Here is a 22,374-nt window from a genome sequence, read left to right on the forward strand (position 1 = left end):
GTAAGCTTCGTATTGATTTGGATGTTTGTATAGATTACATATTTATCTTGCTTTTACAACACCAAATGACTCAATTCTGAAAATTTGAGGTAATAGTTCCACTACCCAAAGGTTGTCTCGACAAGATTGCTGTTCAGCACTGGGACCACCCATTGTTATACCCTTTTTTACAATTTAGTGACTAAAATAGTCACGTCTTTTATTTTGAGATGTACGATGATGAGTATTTATGTTATATTATGTAGCTATTGCATAGAAACTTCAAAAAAATCACGCTTAGTCACCTTAAGATGCGCATCGGTCGCTCCCGGGCGGTAGATTAATTTGATTTTGATATAAATACAACTTCATGAGGTTTCTTTGAATAAATAAAGTTGATTCGGGTTATCGTTGAAACAAAAACATATTCGAGGGCATCGTTTATATAACAATAAGTATTTGATGGTGATCGTTTTAACTTTAATTTGGTTTTATGTACAAAATATACACGATTAGTTTCAGAAGAGATGTACCGTTTATCAAAACATCAAACAGTCAATCATGCAAAGTACTTCGCAGAGTTCAAGTTGTTACATTTTGTTACTTGATTTTGACCTCAAAAATTGTCCATGTGTAATTCCACTGTGACCCAAAATAAAATGCAATTTATACATTAAAGCAATTGTAAGGCAATTTTATACTGAGTCGTGGGATTAAGTAAGCCCTAAGTTGAAATATGTGTATTACTAACCTCCATAGTTAGGCCTTACTCTTTTGTCATAACTTATACTAAAGGAATCCAATATGGCTGATATATTGACATCGCCGAACATGCCACCCCCACCGGCGCCCCTGTAAACAAAAAACAAACCATTTTAATACTTACATATAACTACTAACAACAATAAAAAGTCACTGTTTGCCTTACATTATTGGCCAAAAATCTCAAGATTAATTTTCATTTCCACAAAATGACTAAACGCCCGAAACTTTTCGAAGTGGCACATAGGTCAACTATTGACAGAAATTACACTAAAAATAACCGGCCAAGAGCATGTCGGGCCACGCTCAGTGTAGGGTTCCGTAGTTACTCTTCCGTCACAATAAGCTAAACTGGAGCTTAAAGTATAGTAAATTGTTAACCAAGAAATGAAACGGTACCTTTCACCCGAGTTAAACAAATAGGCAAATTGGCATAATCAGTACCTAATTAAAGTAAGTCTTTTTACTATGAAGGGAAAACTTTTTGCGATAACTCAAAAACAGCTAAACTGATCATGTCCGCTATAGTTTTCATTTAATGTCTTTCTTAAGCTCTACTTTCACGATTTTTTTCATATTTTTTGGACCTATGGTTCAAAAGTTAGAGGGGGGGGGACACATCTTTTTTTTCTTTCGAAGCGATTATCTCCGAATATATTCACTTTATCAAAAAATGTTTCTTGAAAACCCCTATTAGTTTTGAAAGACCTTTCCAACGATACCCCACACTCTAGGGTTGAAGCGAAAAAAAAAATTCACCCCCACTTTACGTGTAGGGGAGGTACCCTAAAAAAAATTAAATTTTTAGATTTTATTGTACGACTTTGTCGGCTTTATTGATTTATATATCCATGCCAAATTTCAGCTTTCTAGCACTAACGACCACGGAGCAAAGCCTCGGACAGACAGACAGACAGACAGACAGACAGACAGACAGACAGACAGACAGACGGACATGGCGAAACTATAAGGGTTCCGTTTTATGCCATTTGGCTACGGAACCCTAACTAGATGTGAACACCGTCAATCATTTTTAATTCGAAATAAAAGCAGAACAAGTACCTACGTTAAATGTTTTGTAAGTATGTCACTACCTCACTACGCGAAAGCTTTTTATATCACTATAAGGCAAATACTCTATTCCTGAAGATTTCATACAATAACAAGAGTGTTCCGTTACAAAGTCTATTATTTACGATATTTTTTTTAAAATAAGAGGCATTTGTTGAAAAATTAATTAATGTAGGTATATTTAACAGTCCAATCGCTCACATTACGAGTGCATTATACGAGTATAACATGACAGCAAACTTAATATGTACTACATAGAAATACTGGTACCAGATATGGACCGTATTCATTGCCACATTTTAAGTGTGCATTCTAGAGTTCAAGCTGGCGTTTTTCTTTATATGAACAATGAGCATATATATTTCTCGTTCTTAATCTAGACAGGTTGCCTATTGTGATGGTGGCACAATAGGCAAGCGTAATGCGGAACTTTGTAATACCTAACACTTACATGTCATTCGTTCTTTTTTGCATTTGTTAAGTTTTACTTGAAACAGCTTCAGTTTAGTTTTACTTTTATATTTTTTACTGTTTTAGCTTTTATATCTTGTATCGTAAATGTACTCGTATTTCGTAATAAAGTAGCTATTTCTCTTAAATATTTTTTGTGTACTCAAACCACCGTTTTTATTTAAAATAATAACAATCACCAAAAACAGTACCATACTGTGAAATTATCTATTTCTTTCATTTTGGGCGTGACGTCAATGATGGAATTGTTCGTTACAGAGTAAGTGTAGTATGTGATTACTAGCTGTTGCCCGCGACTTCGTACTCGTGGGTTTGTATGTTGGTGGTTATATACATGAGCATAGAACATTATGCAGCAAAAGGTAGCAGTAGGGACGGTTAATCACTTATTAATAATTATACAACGCATGAGTTTTGTCTGACACAACCTACAAAGTTTCTAGCCCCTAAGTGAAAAAAATTGTTCTCAATCCCTCTCAATCCCTTAAAAGATTTTCAAGTCCACTATTCCAATCGAATGCAAACTGTTATCTTCCCCATGCTCTTGACTAAATGCGTGACCACTCCACACAGCAACCCGATAAGAGCGGGATTCATGTAGCTCGTGATGGATATGGTGTGCGCACTTGATCCACCTGCATCACGTAGGCACGTGATCCAACCAAATCCAGCCGGCAGTGTCCGCACGTTTTTGATGGCCGAGTACCTGTATTTCTGCAAACTGGTTCGTGGGTTTCGGAGATGGCGATGTGACACGTTAGAATAAATTCTCCAATGTCGGTCGTTCAGTGTTAGCAAAATATTACAGATAAATTTTTCTGAGTTTTCATATTAAACCAATTTTACTTTCTTTAGGTAACTAACAGTGAAGAATAAATTGATTTGTAAGAGCTTTAATTGCGCAATTTACACTTAATATTGTCAAGTGTCCTATTTCAAACTGAAGCATAAATTTAAATCTTATAATCGCTCTTGTGTTGCAGGTGTCCATGGCCGACGGCAGTCGTGGTGGTGGCAGATAGTTTATGATTAACCCTTATAAAATTGACAGGCGAGACAAGAAATTCTTTAAGAAGAAAGCTATTTACGTGAGCCAAGGGGCTGATAGAAAGAATTTTTAATAAATTAATTGGAATAACAAACTTTATCCGCGTGTTGATGGGATGAAAAAAAAATCATGTTGCATTCTGTAGCAAAGTTTGTTTAACCCTCACGCCTTGAAACCCCCGCAACTGTCAATATTTTGCTTTTAAACCATTCCCTTTTCTTGTGGTTCAATTTTGTAATCTTTCGTATGTTTGAGTATCCATATGTTACCATGAGGTGTTAAACAACAACTTTGCCATTTGTATTACTAGGTAATGCAAGTTACTGATTGCTTCTTTTAGCTTAGGAAAGGCTTTGCAATGATAAAGTGAGAAAGTGTCAACATAAACGAGTTATAAGATATTATACACCGTGGGCTAGTAAAACCTGATATTTTATTATATTATTTATGACCTGAGATGTAAAGTTTTATTCTTAACCTATGTGTGTTCTGTTGTTGTTCGAGTTTTAGTGTCCAAACTGATCAGTAGATCAGAATGGGTGTGAAACTTGGACTCTGAGTCATAAAGAAGAGAGCAAGCTCTTAGTGGCGGAGAGGAAACTCTGGCAGAAGATTCTGGGACCTATCAGAGATGAAGATGGAACTTAGAGGCGTAGGAAAAATAGGAAACTAGAGGAGCTGGTTGCGATGCCCAATATAATTGGCGAGATAAAGCCACACGACTCCGCTGGCTCGGTCACCTAGAGAGGATGGGAGAGGATCGTGCTGTGAGAAGAGCGTATGTGGAGCACCGGGTGGAAAACGTTCATCTGGGCGTCCCAGGTACCGCTGGAGTGACGAAGTCCTAAAAGACCTGTTCGCCCTCGGAATACCCAACTGGCGTGAAGTGGCGCAGGATAGGGCAGAGTGGCACTCTCTTGTGTCAGAGGCCAAGATCCTGTTTTTTTTTTTTTTTTTTAAGGTTTAATGTGTCAATTGAAGACACAGGGCCCTCGCTAAGGATACGGGCGACCCTGTGCCTGAGGTGACATATGCGAAGGGTTTTTTATGTTTTATGCGATGCCGGGTCCGGCATCACCATCAGACAAAACAATGGTGATGCTCAGTTTTTAAAGACCCGGCGTTGTTGTTGTGTTTGAGCTTTGATGGACCCATGGTCCCCGCATTTGTTACGGGCGGCCATGGTTCCTGGTTGATATTTGTGAAGTTTTGGTTTTTGTTGCGATTTTATTAGTTATTGGGTGAAAGATTTGTTATGTTATAATGAATGTGAATGTGATTTTACTGTTGGTGGTTAATATGTGATTGCGAAGCGTTAATTATTGTAATTTTAAATATGGTTTATAATTGATTTAGGTAGTAGTTTTTGATTTTAGGTTGGGGCCAAGATCCTGTTTGGGTCACTGAGCCAGTGAAGTGTGTGTGATTCTTAACCTGTACACTTCTTCTTTGAGGAACCCATATTGTAAACCCTCGGGAAAACCTCGGCAGGGAGCTCATACTACAGCCGGAGCGCCCACGGGAGGAAATTCCTCTTAAGCCGCACAGTGCGCGACCATTGTGGCCGATAAAAAAAATATAATCTACTATGGTTTCGTAGTATCCTAACACAAATACAGAGGATACAGAATAAGCTTTTTCATTCGAAACATTTTCTATTCTAATTCCGAAATCTATGGATAAGTCAGACTTTCGAAAAAGAGAGAGCCACATTTTTATGCCATGTGTTCATGATTGTATGATGAATTGAACGGTTAGCATGCCTACATCGATTTTATTTTAACACATAAGTGGGTCCAGTAATTTAGTAGTAGTAGTAGTAGTAAAACAGTTTATTTAATGAATTTATTAAGAAACACTAAAAAAAAAAACAATAAGTGCAACGCCAGGATACAGAGGGTATACGGCCAAAACTATCGGGGTTGTTTATCCGCGGGTGGTACAAACTCTTTAGAACGTAGTGGTTATATCCTCTTTGCTTAGAACTACTAATATCTGTGACCAAAGACATTTCAGTACAGGTGAAATATTTGACGTGCCGTTCGCAGAGTTTTGGCAGAGTTGGGGTCCTTATTAATGTACACCAAACAAAAATCACCATGCTACGTGCAGTCGGTCTTGTCATCATTTTACTATGGAAATTAACAAAAGGATTCACTTCAGGAATCTACATGTTACACATTCAAATACGGCTGCATAAGTGCACAATTATTTATGATTGTCTTCGCTAAGAGTAGCATAATAATGAGAGGAGCTACACAGTACAGGAAGAATGGCGACGGATTGTAAAGCTTGCCACCAGCCCTGATATGACGACCACGGCCACTCTGACAAGAGTGTGATCACAAAGAAGCATAATAACGAAAAAAAAAAGAATTTAATTTATTATTGATATTTACACCTCTAAATAATTTTTGTTTTTTTTGTACCTGTTTGTGTTTTTTATTATTATTATTTTAGTTTTTTTTTGTAAATCGACATTTAGAGACTATACGTCTCTAAGTAATAATATTATTTTACTTACTTTTTCTTTAAACAATAATACTTATTTTGCATTAATATTTGCAATGAATTGTCTTTGTGCTTGTTTTTGCTTGTATGTAAATTCCACATTGACGTGTAAAAGTGCCCTTGTGGCCTATTTGCTGAATAAATGTTGAAGTTGAAGAAGTATTCTTGTAGTTAAGCTATGTAGGGGTTCATCGCCAATAGGTTGTACTGTACATAGTATAAATTATAAAACAATGTCACGACCCCTGTCATGACATCATCTGTTTATCCGCTTTTACCCAATAACGCAATTCTAAGCAAATTGGTGCAGGTAGCTGAGTATGTTGGAGTTAAATGGTCAGTAGTTTTTGGTTATGAATTTGTGACAACATTGTACATAGTGTACCTAACAAAAACAGTGGTAAGTTTTCACCTTTCTCGGCTCACTTAGGTATGTCTAACGATGGTAGCTGTGACTCGGCTAGATAAGATTAGGAAGGATCGTAGTATATTAAAACAGACGGAAGGTTAGACGAAGACGAAGAATGGCTTCATAAAAAATTAGCAGGTAGTTTGAAAGTTATCTGTCAAGTTGCAGCTGCTGGCACATAATTTATTTGAGAGCATCAAGTCTCTAGAGTGAACTGTCTGTGGTATGTATTTACATGATACTTAACGAGATATCATTTGGTTCTCAATAATTAGTACCTAAGGTTCTACAATCCACAAACCAACTTATAATCCAGATTCATTTTTACGTATACTATCATCTCATTTTCCTCTGTTCACTAAGAGAGCTCAGAAACTACAGTTTTACGACTTTTACGAATGCGACTACCGTCATACCTTTCAAACAATATGGTAAACTAGGCTTAGGTAAGAGGAAAGGGGAAGACCGATTCTCCGTACAAACGTAGTCTCCATTTTCCTCTCGGGATATTGACATTATGGAATACATTTTTATAAAATTAGATGTTTAATAACTATAGGTAACTTAAGTATTTTAGGATCACGTCGAGGGCACCACTTTAGGTGTGGTGTGGGGGACCCTTTGGGAGAAGAGGTAAGACAAATTCAATATTTACTTATTTATTCCGACCCAACTACACTTAACTACAAGACATCAGTGTTTATTTAGTCAAATAATTGACAGGGTGAATATATAGGTCATCCGCCATCTAGGTCATAGGACCAACACCGAAATCGCGAATAAAAATTGGCTGTTTCATTCATTTTGGTTGTCTGACCTTGACATTTTCTATGCGAAGGTAATTTTTTTTCGTGATTTCGGGTTCTTTTTGAGACAACAGAAGTATGCGACAGGTTCCATTGTTAGGTACATATATTATTGACATGAACACTTCCTTAAAAGCTCTTACTAAAACATACTTAAAATAAACGGACTTAACTAAAATGTACGTTTACATACAAGTTTACCAAGTGTTGTAGACCATGCTTATGCGTATTATTATTTAAAACTAAAATTTAAATGAAGAAGAAAATAAAAACTATCAAAAACTCGAACTTACTGACAACCAATATGCTCAATATATCATTAAGTACACTAACAGTGCCGATATTAGCAATGATGACGGCGCACTACTGAGTCCCATAGTAAAATTTGCTCAGTATGACCTATAATATTTACCCCGTAAATTATTGCAGGTGACTAAATAAACATCCTGTATATATCGATACTAGTTAGTTATGTGCGCACTGTATGCCTTGCGCTTAGCGACTGACTGTTAGTGATGCTCCTCAGTACTGAATACAAAAATACTGACTCTGAACTACACGTCATCGCTATGCCCCTCAGTTTGATATTTTAATTATTACTAGTGGTTCTGTGAGGTACCTCGCGATTAGCTTCATAAGGTTAGTAAATGTCAAAATAAAAAATACTGACTCCGTCTTTCTCACAGAAAACTCACAAGTCTTAAGTACCCTAGACTGCATTTCATGACAATTTCGCCATTTTGAACAGTTTTCAAAAAACGAAGCGACAGAAAAAAATCTAACTGCCGAACTTGCTCACAAAATTCCACGAAAATCGGTTGAGAAATGGGAGGAGAACATCCGGACATACGAAAGCATTTTTGCCCAAGCTAAAATGCAGACCTACGCGGTCAATAAGAGTTAGGAGATAAACACAAAATCCATAAAAAAAATTTAAAGTACCTTACTCTTATAATAATTTTTAAAATCAAAAAATTGAATCTCGCACCTCGCTGGCATTCGATTAGATATTGGTGGTGAGGTGTAAAAGTGAACCAATTAGATGAAGATCAAAGTGTGAGCTGGAGAGATCAAAGCTGATTGCATATTGATGAGATGCATTATCACTGGTAAGTGGGGCAATGGTGATTACTCCTTCAACGTGAGCGAATCAAGCCACGGAAAGGTATGCATTTATAATAGAGCCGCGGGGCTGTTAGTTACTTGAACATGTGAACACTAAATTACTATTCGAAGCGTAGTCACATTGAATATTAACTCATTCGCCTTAAAGCGAAGCGAAAATACTTTAAATATTTTCACTTCATTGTTCATTAGACCTGAAATTATCATAGTGCATTCAAATGTATAGTAATTTTTTATTCAAGAAATAGTTCTTAAGGCATATAATAGTATGACATAAATAAAGTACGATTTGAGATTCCCCCTTTAAACATAATAAATCATTGTACCGAAAGCACACCCTTCGCACCTCCGGATTTGTCAAAACGTTCTAAGCGTAGTACATCAATTAGATAGTAAAATATATCGGCACACATCCTTATTCCCATTATAACAAAGGTGTGTTACGAGACGAAGAAGGTCTTATTGACGGAAACATTCCAGCGTTAGCCAGTTTTCTGAGAGAGCTCGATTAAAGAAAATGACGACTCGCTGAGGGGCAAAATCTTACAGAGCTCAGCTTGATTCAGCTGAGCTTCATTCAAACTTGACAGCAAAACTATTTAAAATATCTTAAAGATATGAGCATCCGCAAAAGGTCAAAAAAGTGACGCTGATCGTATAAAAAAAAAAAACTTTGAAATGCGGCTACATCATTTCGCCAAAAATGCAAAAAACAGCGGTTCCTGCGATTTAAGTATGGGTGACGTATAATATGTCACTTAAAACGGAACTTCGTGGCAAGGTATGTATGTCGTAAATTAGGGGATATAAATTGAAAGATTACGCACTAATTTGGGTGACAGAAAATATGATTGCCCTTAAAAAAATGGTGTCTATATTATTTAGTGAATTTGGCGAGCAGACTTTATCCCAAACATGTTGGTCAGCTCAATCCTGCACGAATGCACCAGAATACTTCAAACCTTTAGAATGCTGAGCAAAACATGGACGCTACGAACAATACTAGGGGGACTTTCAGAAAAAGATAGAGTGATTGAGAGATAAAAGAAAATAGAAATGTAATAAATATTCCTATTACACGTCTCGTGACTCTTAGTGATCGGAAAACTGTCCAACGACAGCGTAACATGTGTAACGGCTGAAAGTTGTCAATAGAAAACTGATTCTTTTATTTATAGATCCAGACGGAAAGACAAGAGAATGCATTGAACAACGTTTATCTATTGTGTTGTAAGCCAGCAAACTTTTATATGGCGTTATTTTATTACGAATCCGATCCGTTGCTATCGGGACACAGAGTTTCCGTGACGTTATAATAAATCGATATTCAGTAGAGATGGTCCGAATATGAAGTTTGCCGAATACGATTATTCGGCGGAATGTTCCGTTCGGATCTTACCGAACCGAATATTCCGCCGTATTATTTGATTCATCACTATCATTCTAATTAACCATTTTAAAACGCTTCAATTAAATGTATGTTAAAGGCAAGGAACTCGCAAACAAAATTTCAATACTCTCAAAACATTATATGGATTCTTCATGTCATCACATGCGTAATGGCAGCCGGAAAACGGAACACTTGAAGTTCTGCAGTGTTTCATTAAACAAGACAAACATAACAAGAAGTATTTGCCGAATATTCGGCACTTTAACCGTATATTTCTGCAAAAAAAGAACATAGGAAAATTTGTTTTGCAGAAAAAATACCGTCAACGAAGGAGAATAGGGACATTAGGGACAATTTTGAACTTTGTATTAATTGAGTTATTTCATAAGCGTCACCAATGTACCAACATTTATAACACCATTCCAACATTTTTCCGACAGTCATAACAGTTTTCTTTATAATTCCGTCTATTTTTTTTATAATACAGGGCATCTCTGTTCGTACTATGGGGTCAATTCAATAGGAACGAATAAAGTTCCAATAAATGTGATCAGGGTTTTCAAAAATATAATAAGCTGACAGGTAAGTATCTAAATAGGACTTATATGTTGTAATTAGGTTCCCTAATAATAATTAGGTAAATATTGCAAGTTAAAACACGAATATACGCTAAGGCAGAAAACGCTTCCACTTCAAAGATTGGTTATGTGGACGAAACATTCTTCAACCATTCTCATATTTATTATATAAATAAATGTTCAATATTTTGAATCCACATCTCCATATCAAACGAGCGAAGTTCAGATTAAATTTAGCGACCATCTAACTAATTAACTAAACAGGGCACTGTGACAACAACGAAGTCCCTCGGGCGCGTTATAATTTAAACACTACGCTAGGCCCTGACCACAAAACGTGGTTGAGCGGTTGCTACTGGCGGCATTATAAACACGAACAAAAGATACCTGGTCTACACTAATCGTACGTATCTATTAATTACATTTTTATATTAAGCCTAATGAATAATTAAACGTGCTATATATTATGATTCGTAAATTTGTGTCTGATCGATGCCTGTAGGTATATTTAAAATTATGATTTCTTTTATTACACAACACACTAATGTATAAATGGCGAACCTAATTTCAAAGGCCATTTACTACCAATAATTCGCACGGTGACCAGCATTTTCGTCTTGTTATTATATCTTAATTTTTTCTGAGTATACTTACGCATTGTAGCACTACAAAAGTCACAAATGATAGTCATTGACAGACGTCTTACAAACGCTTAAAGTCACCATACTGTGTAATAAAAGTATATTTTTATTACACACTTTTATTGGTTATTCCCACTAGTTACCACCAAGTAGTTACCACTGGTAACAACTTGGTGGTAACTAGTGGGAATAACTCCTTTTATTTAGCTTCACTGCGAATATATTTATTTGTACGAGTATGTTTGCTTCAAATCTTAAAACTTGAATATGAGCCACTTGAAATTTCGTATACTTCTATAATTTCGATGACAATTGATAAATATGCTAACATGGAGCTGATCTGATGATGCATAAAAAATTCAAAGAATCCAATTTAGGCTCATTAGGAACGCATCAAGAACCGCTAGGTAGAAATCAACCAATCAATCAAAATCATTTATTATTATGAATTCGTACAATAGAATACTTACAAGTGTTGTATTTAATAAATATACATACAAAAAAAATAAAAAGATTTACTCTTTACTTACTTCGATTTTATCTACCATATTAGGTGTTCGCAGCTGTCTTAGAATAATGTGGATGTCTGGTAATATTGTGTGCCCAGTATATAACAAGGGTTCTTAAATTTCCGAAATAAGGAGAATTTTACAAAACTCGACTTTGTCTGGTTCTGTAACTTCTGCCCTACAATTTTACGAACGCTTATTATGTTCACAAAATTATGTTCGCTTTTTATGTTGTGGGCCTGTTGCACAAACTACTTAAAAAAACAGTGATTGAAAATTATATTTAAATTTAATTTCCTTATAATCAAAAAAAGGCTAGTCCTCCCAATTTGATCAGATAAGGCGCGCTCAAATTGATCCTTTACTTCGAGATCGGAAGTTATTCACGTTTCATCGATTAGGAATGCTGGCTGCGGATATTAATCTTGATTTTACTAATTCCAGCAGGATCCGTTAAAACCAAATTGAGGGGTGGAATAACCTAAGAAGAATAATATATTTAGTTCTCGAATCACTTAAGTACCTACCTACTCAAGTCATGAAGAACTCTTTCCTGAATATTTAGTGTAGTGTGTTTAGGGAACCTTAAGTATACAAATAAATTAACGTTGTTTGTTGTTTCAACATTCTGAACTTAGAACTTAGTTAATTAAAAGTTAATTTTACTGCACCTATAAAAACACAGTTTACCTAGAGATGAGTACATGAAGATGTCACTCTATAGTTCAGGAGTAATTCAGGAGAGCTGGCACGAACGGATTAAGTGTTTTTTTTTCATATACCACGTAGGTGGCGAACAAATCCTTGTTAGTAGCAGTCACTGTAGCCTATAAACGCCTGCATTTTCAGAGGTGACATGCGCTTTGCCGTCCCTTTAAAAACATGTACATTCTTTTTTTAAACCCCATACCGTAGCCTCGAGAAAACCTCGGTAGGGAGCTCATTTCAAGCCGGAGGGTCCCGAGGAAGTTCTTCTTAAACCGCTCAGAACGCGACCATGTAGGTTCTAGGGTGTAAGGTTGAACACCTGCCCAAAGGGGTCTGATTTGCTATTTCTATAGTAGCAGTACCCTGGAGTAAAATATCTCCTCACTTTATAGACCCCACCGAGTTTTTTTTTATACCAGCGCTGTCTTCCGAACAATTTTTAAGGTTCCATTTTAATATTGAACCCTTATCGGTAGTGCTATAAGAACGTTTTTTACTTATCGACTGTAATGATTGAAATAAGATTTCGTATACCAAACTATACATGCATACCTTTCATGTATGGGCGCCCAACTCAACTAAAATAAAAGTTGTAGACAACTGTAAAAAAATTGACCAATTATGTGCCGCCGCGCACCCATAGAACGAGGGACGGCCGGCCGGGGGCTCGTGCGTTTATATCGCTGTACTACATTTTAGTCGATTCGTAACTCCCTTCGGTCTTGTTTTAATTTATCACCACTCGTTGCGAATTTTCTATTTTCTGCACTTGTATCGTAAATAACTATTTTGGTGACTCGTAGAAATAGTATTGTATACAATAGTGATATAATCAAGCTTTGCAATCTCGTACCTTACTTAGGCAACTCAGCAAACTTCGTTGCCTAAACACGGTACTCGACTGAAAAGCTCTCTATTATATCACGATTGTACGAAATACAAATAACAGACAACGCTAAGATCTGGGAGCCAATTTTTGAATTTCGAGCGCTCGATTTCGTCACTCTCAAATCTGTGGAAAGCGGCGAATTGATATTTTTGAAATATGAGCAATATAAATAGGGAATAACTACTCCTTTTCAATTATATCAGTAAAACTTTAAATGCCTAGAAGTGGAGATACAATGAAGGCAGCCACACGAAATCGAGCGCTCGAAATTAAAAAATCGGGGCCCTGATTCTGATCCGATAACGTCACCGTCAAATTGTTATATATGTATATGTGGATCTCAAAATATGCATCCTGCAGAACCAGTCTATTTGATTGAGCGTAAGCGAAGATCTCTGTTTCAGCTTGGGAAAAAATGTTTTCGTATGTCCGGATGTTCTCCTCTACAGGCCGCAATTATAAACCGAGCATCGTGAAATTTTGTGATTAGGTTGAATAATTATATAGATTTTTTTGTCGCACCAGTTTTTGGATTTTTTTTTAAATGGCGGAGCTATACCTTTATTCAGTTTTAAGCTATCCACACCACACACACACACACACACACCACACACACACACACGCACACACACACACACACATCCACAGAGCCACTAGTATTCAAAATGCACGAATTACTTATATGCTTAACTTTCGTAGAAACGTACAGTCAACAAAATATATATCAGCTTAGTAACTGATACTAATGTGGCCAATTTCCCTCTAATATGAAATGAAGTATTTTTGAGCAATATAATTATAATAATATTATAATAGTTGCGTAGGTATATCTATGCTTTTGCTAATGCTTAGCCGTAACTAAAGGATGGATATGTTTTTTTTTTCAAAAGGCACCTCTAAGACATAGTAGGATATATCGAGACAGTATAATTATCAGATTATATCAGTAGTTCAGTATCAGAGTTTAACACCTTGACCGCATCGATTTAGATTTCTGAAAGCAGGTACTTACATACATAACCTTCTGAAGTTAGCCGATAGTGCACTAGGTACTAAGTGCATGAATAGATCATAAAATAAAGCGCGTTTAAGTTTCACCACAACAGAGTTTCCTATTTTATTTTTGCATAATTAAGTTATGGAATAAATTGGCACAATTTCATGCCGTGACCACTATAAAAACCCCAGGGGCCTACCTATACTACAACCGCTATTCGTTTATAAAAAATATTACGTAGCAATTTCCCTGGCCGCTTATTTATCTGTTCGCGATAGACTAAAAAATTGTATACTCATTTTGTAGTAGCTTATATTTTATTTCTTTTGAAGCAATTAAGTTCGACATTATTCACTTCAAGCCACCCTATTCTTCAAAGAGATTCTTACGATCACGAAGCAAACCCTTGGACGGACAGACAGACGGACGTGGAAAATCTTTTTTAAGATATAGGAGGCAAACGGTTACTTACTGTTTCCCATGGACACCCCGTAACACTAGAGGGGTTCCTAATTGACTATAGAACCCTGAAAACGCAAGCGATTTTAATGTGTGGACGGACAAGTGGACGTCTAATTAATACACTCAAGAACGATGTCCCTAAATAGCTTAATTTAAAAAACAATGAAATAAAAAATATTATCTATATGCCACAATACGTTACAAGGTTTTGAATGCTTGTAGGATATTAAAAAAAACTGTTAACTTCTATGTCAATTTTGTAGGAACTAAAATCTCCAAATGATTGCTGAATTCTTTGTACTTTAGCAATATTCAACTGGAGCTCAAGGAACTCACCTTGAATCTGAAATATATGTCCCCAAGTTCTAAACAGAGGGGAGCTCGATAGACATGTGGAAAAGGTCAGGTCTTTATTAATAGTGAAGTTCACTGATTCAATCTATTTCCACAAGCCTTGTTCACTTCGGTTAAGGTTGTGTTCAAGCGCAGTCGGACAAAAATAAAATGCAGTAAAACAGAAATGAACATGAAAGGATTTATTATTAGAGATGGAGGCCGCCTCTCTCACTTTTAGTCAACCTTAACCTAAACAAAGAGAACCTATTTGTGCATTGCTAATATTGAAGAATAAAATGTTAAGCGAGTGAAAACTTAAACTAGCGTTAAAATTAATGCGCAATGGACTTTATAATAGACATATAGCTTAGGTAAGATTTCATACCATTTAAAAATGAAACTTTTTTACGAATGGCTACTAGGTATTGAAAATTAAATAATCTACCAACTATTTCTTTTGAAGCCAGGTCACAATATTGGTTTACTTTTTCTATTCAACCAAAGGCGGCGAATGCCTCGCACGCCATTTAATCACGAGCTAGCGTGTTTGAGTTTCTTTCTTCAACCATTTTTTTAAATACCATTATACCAATACTTACACAGGTCTTTGACAAATAAAACTACTTAGACGATTTGATATAATCTTAAAATATTGTCAATTTGTCATTCTATTTCCGTGAAAAAAAGCCTAATTGCACTCATTACTGTTACACTACATACTGTTATTTCATAGACGAATCCGTGCCAGAAAAAACGAACGAAGAATGCTGACGATGGATATATTTGCCATGGTTAGTTATGCCATTGTGTACCTCAACAAAACTGCATTGTAACAAATTGCTCTTAATTACTTTAGCTGCACAAATTGACCACTCTATTCCCCACACACACGTTTAACTTTACTTACGTGTTTTATACCGTTTCGCTGTATATATCAAACGATTGTGTTATATATTTTTAAATAGGGTTTTATTTTTAATTTTAAAGTTGAAAACTAAAAACCGTTGACCGAAAAATCCACACACCGATTGTGGAACGAATCGCTCTGCCGTCAGGTACAAAACTGGCTCCTCGATCCACCATCCTCTCAGGAAACCCATACTCTTGCCTCTTGCCAACATAATCTGGTTTCTGGTTCCACGCTTTCCTCTCTAGTAACTGCTCAACCTTATTAGATAACAATTCCCCTTAGACTGACGGTTAGCTTCCGCCTGCTGAGCAGAAGTAGGCAGTGTAGCCTTCGTCGGGGCAGCGTGGTTTGAACCACCCGGCCTGGTACGCGACTACCGCAAGAGGCACAATGGTATGACCCTCATCCACTGGCAAATGGGACGGTAGCGGCAGCGGCTGTAACCCTAAAGTATCGCATATATGCTGGTCTCTCAACCACCTAATTGCGGCTTCTGCGGTAGAGACCTTGCGTAAGGTAATGAGCAGGTCGGACACCAGCACAATTCATATCGTCATCTCACTAACGTCCAGGCCTCGTATAGGTATGTAGTATGTTTACATATCGCTTTCCAGTATCCGTAAAAGACACTTACTCTTGTGCAACATTTAGTTGCTATAGGTACAGTCAGCATCAGAAGTAGCGGATCAAATAACGCTTCATAAGTATCTACCATCCTGTAACAGCTTAACAAAAAGTGATGTCTATAATATAGAACAACAAAGACTGTAAAAGATATACTTTAGAACGCGAATTCTAGAAATGTAGAAATGTATCTATATTTGGAAAAGTTATCCCGAATTTCAAATACTTTTGGCGCGTTGTTTCATCAGCTACTTTTGATGCTGACTGTACTAGATATAAGTCATCGTATTCAGTGTTTGTCAGAGCGCACCCTTACCGTACTGCGCCATTGTGACGGGCTGCTATTGCCGCGGACAAAACGTACGAGTACGACGCCAACGACATTATTCGGACATTCGGCCGACCGTATGAAATGGCAGCAAGCTAACAACCTTCGCTATAACGGTTTCGCGCACGCGATTGTGCATAAATGAAGCCGAAAGGCCGAGTTAATCCCGCTAGGTCCATTTGGCTCAGTTCAATTTGCCACGCAGTAACATTACACCCGTTTGTTTAAAATCTCAACAAATTTAACAAACGTAAATTAATAGACATTTCTTAATATCAGTGTTGTGCTTCCGTTCTGTACTTGTACTTCACTCACAATATTAAGTACATTACGTGACCACTATATATTTTTCCTTGCTCTAAAAAAAGCTATCAATCGTTGTAGTATATAACTGAATTATTTGCATTTACAATTCACATACCTGCTCGTAAAGTTCGAATTCGATAATGGGCAAGAAAACATTTAGATGCCGGACATCGATTACTAAAAGTAGGACAGAAATAATAATATAATGCCGGATTCAGCGTTCGATTTGTCGAGATACACTTAGGAAAACTCATTATACATTTCATCGATACTCACAGCATGTGAATTCGAGGATTTACTAAATGTTTAATCTGACTATATAAATAATTCTGATTCTGTTATGTGACTTCATTTTACTGATGTCTGCAAGCGTATTTTCGAAGATGCCCATTTTTACTTTGGTGTGCGAAAACGAAAAGGAAGGCTACGTGGAGCTGGCGAATGCCCGGACCGGCGCGACCCGACGCGCCTGCGAGACAGAGCGAGAGAGCCTCTCGCGCCCAAAGATCAGGTAGTCTCTTTTACTCCTAGAATGCTCCAAAACGTACACATGTTCCAAACAAGAAAGCTACCTATAATAGGACAAAAATTTAATAGTCATGTTTACATTAAACAAAGATAATTGACCTTGAATCTGTACGGCACGGGTTACATTACAGGAACGATATTTCTTAACTCCAAACTTTATTTGCAATAACATCTGTTTTACTATAGTGTTACTCATAATATTTATGGCTAAACTAAGCCTTTTGCCTCGTAAAAAATAAACCATTTAATTATTCGATACTTTTAAGCACACATAAACAGAATAACATATTCATAAATATATGATGTAAGGCTCAGGTGTAGCTCTATGCACAAGCAAAATATAAATGTAATTTGTATTTCGTAAAGGACTTGATGTCTTTTTCAGCTATCTAAAAATAGAAGCAGTCCCGGAGCCAGGGCGTAGCTAACCCACCGCGCAGCGCGGCCCCTGGATATACGTCGCCTGCCGATTTTTGCCCTTGTAATTTTGCCAATAAGACATCATTTTCCTTGCATCAAGTGGTAACAATTTTCCTCGCTCTTTTAACATTTAATGTACCGCATGATAAACATAACATGTTAAATGTAAGATGAATATTTAAGTTGCTTTAATATTATTTTGAAACCGATACTTTTTACAGCGAATTTTTTTTTATAACATAGTATAGGCGCATTTTTAAAGTAATTGAGAACTAAACATTTTAAGAGAAATTAATAACAGTTTGTTATTAACGTTATAAAAATTCAAAACGGCGTAAACATTAAAAACCCAAAAGAAAACTTTTTGATTTTGCAAACGTTGAATTATCTATGATGCGTGTGTAAATTTTTGTTTTAAGACGAACGAATAGATTAACGCATCATTGTCGCGTATTTTGTAAAATACTTAACCTTTTCGCATAGTTAAATAAGTCTGGATAGTTAAATAATAAAAGTCAAATGGTCATTGCAGATAAATTTCAAAGCAAACTATTGCAATAAAGCCCGAATAGATTCAAAGTCGGATTTCGCATAGATTTAAATACAGTTTGAAGTTGAATATCCGACGTTACTGAATATCTATCCCCAGTATTTCGAATATCGGCAGCTGCGATTTTAGAATCAGACCGGCAACCTTTAGATGTCAATACAGCTACGTATACTCGGGATGTCTGCAAAGCTGTATCGATAGAACACCTGATGCGACTTATTCATACGTAAAAATACAGCTAATTTTAGCGACATTTTGTCTGAAGTTGAAGATTTAAGCACTCTTAATATGTAATGCATTTTGTGAGTATCACGATAATTTTGTTGTTCGTAACAATTTGTTTTACTTGCATGATAACTATAAGAGCATCGAATTATGGTAAGCAATTACCGACGCCCATGGACAGATGCAACACCAGAGGGGTTACAAATGCATTGCCGGCGTTTAAGGTCGGAATACGCTCTTGAAGGTTTGAAAATCGTATCTGGTCAGAACTCGGGAACTGTCGTTTCACAGTAGGCAGGAGTTTTGGGGGAACACACACAGTTGAGGACTGCCAACCATCTAAGTGGTGAAGATGGAAAGGCTGTCACGCAGCACACACATTCACGTTTGTAGTTTAATATTTTATCTTGACCTACACTGATGTTGTTAGGCTGATTGTAATTTGTGTTCTTGAATTAGGTTTCAGTTGCTCAGCATCAAGAGTTACTTAAAGTACTTGTACCTAAATAGTTTGAGATAAGCTACCTTCGCTTTTCTATGTGACTTTTTATGAATTACTGGCGCAATCGTCGGTAGCTTTGCACCGCACCTTAGGTTGTAATATGATTTGAGTCGGAATTACAGGGTTTCAAGTGGAATCGGCTGGTAGATTGTTAAGTAGAAGTTCGCGTGATAGCTACGACATGTTCAACTGCGTCGCGTGAGTGCTCGTGCCTTTGTGGTCTGAGTCTGAGTATGCAAATACCGGCTTTCTGCAAGATTATGCTTTCTCTAACGTGTAAAAAACAACTAAATTAGATTAAACCATTTATAGGTACGGTCACAAGCTTTAATTGTTGATCCATTTAGGGTTCAAGATAATTTGTTTATCAAGTAACGGATTAAAGTCCGTGTCTGTACTTTCATTATTTGAATCAACAAAAACAAAATTTGCTATTCCTTCATGACTATTAGACTGCAATGTCACTAGTATTGATCACGATATGTTAGTGTTGATAATATTTATCTTAAACAACACGTAGCATCATATACGTTGATGTTGGTACGCATTTTAAATTCTATATGTTTATACTATATTTACGCAAACTACTGTTACAGGTTTTTGGACATGGAGTTAATAATAAATATTGATAGAATTGTTTAATTCTGAATAAAAGCACTTAAAGATCCGCTCATATAAAACGTTTACGTAAAGTACGAATAAGTTGTTAAATACATATTATATATTTGTGTTTATACTAAAATCGGCCTTTCAATAAATTTCTTTCTATTCATTTTACAGGTTCACATCACGTGTTTATTGGGAGATTCTAATTGGTCATCAAAACAAGAGGATTGTGTGTTAAGGTGTAAATATAATTAACCTTAAGTTAAATGACTGTAGGAATCACTGAGATTTGGTTAATTTACGAATTAGATATTTATTCGTCGCAAAAGGTCTGCTTATAAGTATATGGTTTATAATGTTTATTGTATTTTTTGTAGCCGGAAAAAGGAAGTAATAAGATGACTTAATTAAATTTTATTGCTTTATTATACGACTTTAATATGCTAACGTCATTAGCATGCCCCGACGCCCTCAAAGATCGCGAATCTTATTGAAGTCCCAATACAGTGTCTTCTTTTGCGATTCGATAAAAGTGGGTCTAATACTTATACATTAAACTTACTCGTTATCATACTTGTGTTTTGTCTAACAGCGTACTTGATGGCGATTTATATACTGTGTATATTTGTAATCTTTAGTAAAGTAAATTTAGAACCGTAATAAAAATTATATTTCACACTTGATATACTTATTCACACATCGTATAAGTTATTGAATAAAACCAAATAGAAACTATTGACAATTTGTTACTCAATGGTTTATATAACACATTCTAATTTACCGGATAAATTTTATGTTCAGCCATAAAAAAAAATATTGTCCAAAGTGTTGTAAATCGTTATCCCTTAGACGCACAACTTGTTTTATACCGTATTATTTTTTAGAAATAATATAAGAACTAACAAAAACCGTGTATTCCATTTAATTGCCGCGCTGTGATTTATTACGCTAGAGCAAAGTTTACGTCAGCGACACATTTGATGGGATTCGTATTGCTCGTATACTTACGCGACATGGTTGGCTTGCGGGAGAAAGGCGGCTGCGAGCGCCAGGAGCAGGGGCGCGCTGCGGGGGCGGGCGCCGCTCATGTCGCGAGCGGAGGTCGCATGGAGCGTCGTGCCCCGGCCGCGCTCGCCTGCCGCCGATCTCGCGGCGGACTAGGTGTCTCGTCTGCCGTGGCGGCGCGAGTAATGCCGGGTTCGGGTCCTCCGCCCCCGCCGTGCCGCTATCGATCTGGCAGGCGTGACCCGGGACGGTACCGCCTGTCGCTCCAGCTATCGACCGTCGCGCCGCCGCAGCCGCTGCGACGCGTACTCACCTCCTAATTACTACTACCGGACTCCTTCACATTAAAACTTCAAACCTGCGCGCGACACCTCACAAAATATATATCTCAATATATTGCATCTTTTTTGCCAAAGATTTGTCCACTTAAAGAACTGCTTGACTTTTACATTCGAAATCATTTGTGTAATATATTTTTAATTAGTTTCTATAAAATTTGGTGGGTTGGCAAAACTATTCCAATGACATCAACTTAACTCAGACGAAAAGGTAGCAGACCGTAAGCTAACAACAGATTTTTATGATAAAGTTCTTCCCGAACGAGAAACCTGGAAAATGGTTAGGTTAGAGATATGTCATGAAACTCGTAAACCTGTTCTTTTTTCCACTTAATACACATATCGATAAATTGCCTTATTGGTGCACTTCCTATTAGAAAAACCATGAAAGTCCCTGAAGTAATAAAAACGATCAAAAATTGATCCCTTGGTAACATTTGATAAACGGGTGGGTGTTTCTTGGAAATTAATAAGTGACCACGCTTTCTTAGTTACTTTGCAAATATCCTACGTATTTTTATTCTGTTGTGTTTTTGACATATAATAATAACAATGATTTAACGCCGCAGCGTGTGTAAATACTAAATAGTGTAAACACTCTGTCGCAGGCGCGGGATAATAATGCACTAGATTGTCTGTAACTAGAAGCTTGCACGCGATTTCCTAATGCACTTAATAGGCACTATCTGCCGTGACAAGTGCTTAAAGTTGACATTCGGATGTCAACTGCAGTTGCATTACTGTTGCGACATTACTGTGGCGACGTTAATGTCGCCGCTGTGTCTGGCAATTTCTTTGAAAATTTTAGTGACGTTCGCCAAAATCGCACCAGTAATGCGGCGGCAATAAGCTGGAACAGACTATGGTAACATTCGATAAGGGAAATAATACTCCCAAATTATGCTAATGCGGCTAACATCACTGTGAAATTTACAATCTTAGGGCTAGTCTTGTAGCTAGTCATATTAAACAGACTTAATGTTACCTCGTTGTTTGTCTGAAAACAAGAGACGTTGGCCAAAATTACTGCCGACCTACCTAATGTTCATATATGTAGTCTGAATCTGAACGGCACCTTTAAGTTCACTCGTGTGACTGATCTGTCTTCAGTAACAGTCTCATACAAAATGACTACATTTTGAATGTCATTTGTTTTTCATTTCATGTCTGACATGAGGAGCTGGGATGAATGGAGTAGAGTTTACAGTTATAAGTACTTACGTTTATTGTACTTTAATTCTCGGAGACCGTACGGCGAGTTCCCTCAGATTCAGGGAATAACAGTTTGTTCGTAAACTTTTACTCACAGTCAGTGTAGATGAATTTATTGTTGAATGAAG

General features: G+C 36.8%; 1 protein-coding gene across 8 annotated transcripts in view; it reads right to left on the reverse strand.

The window, feature by feature from the left end:
• LOC133532249 (gamma-aminobutyric acid receptor subunit beta) overlaps window positions 1–21,546 on the reverse strand; it is a 36,524-nt gene extending 14,978 nt beyond the window's left edge. For 2 of the 8 annotated variants that reach the window (XM_061871015.1, XM_061870937.1), the window contains exons 1-2: window positions 20,700–21,544; window positions 731–831 (exon numbers count right to left, since the gene is read on the reverse strand). In XM_061871015.1, coding sequence (XP_061726999.1) covers window positions 731–831; window positions 20,700–20,779 — 181 coding nt within the window. In that variant the 5' untranslated portion in view covers window positions 20,780–21,544. Of the gene's footprint in view, window positions 1–730; window positions 832–20,699 lie in introns of all 8 variants that reach the window. The other 6 variants (XM_061871101.1, XM_061870872.1, XM_061871408.1 and 3 more) reach the window with 6 other exon arrangements.
• Between the last annotated feature and the right edge of the window lie 828 nt (window positions 21,547–22,374).

This window comes from Cydia pomonella, chromosome 1 (genome assembly GCF_033807575.1).
Source record: "Cydia pomonella isolate Wapato2018A chromosome 1, ilCydPomo1, whole genome shotgun sequence".
Taxonomy (NCBI): Eukaryota; Metazoa; Arthropoda; class Insecta; order Lepidoptera; family Tortricidae; genus Cydia; species Cydia pomonella.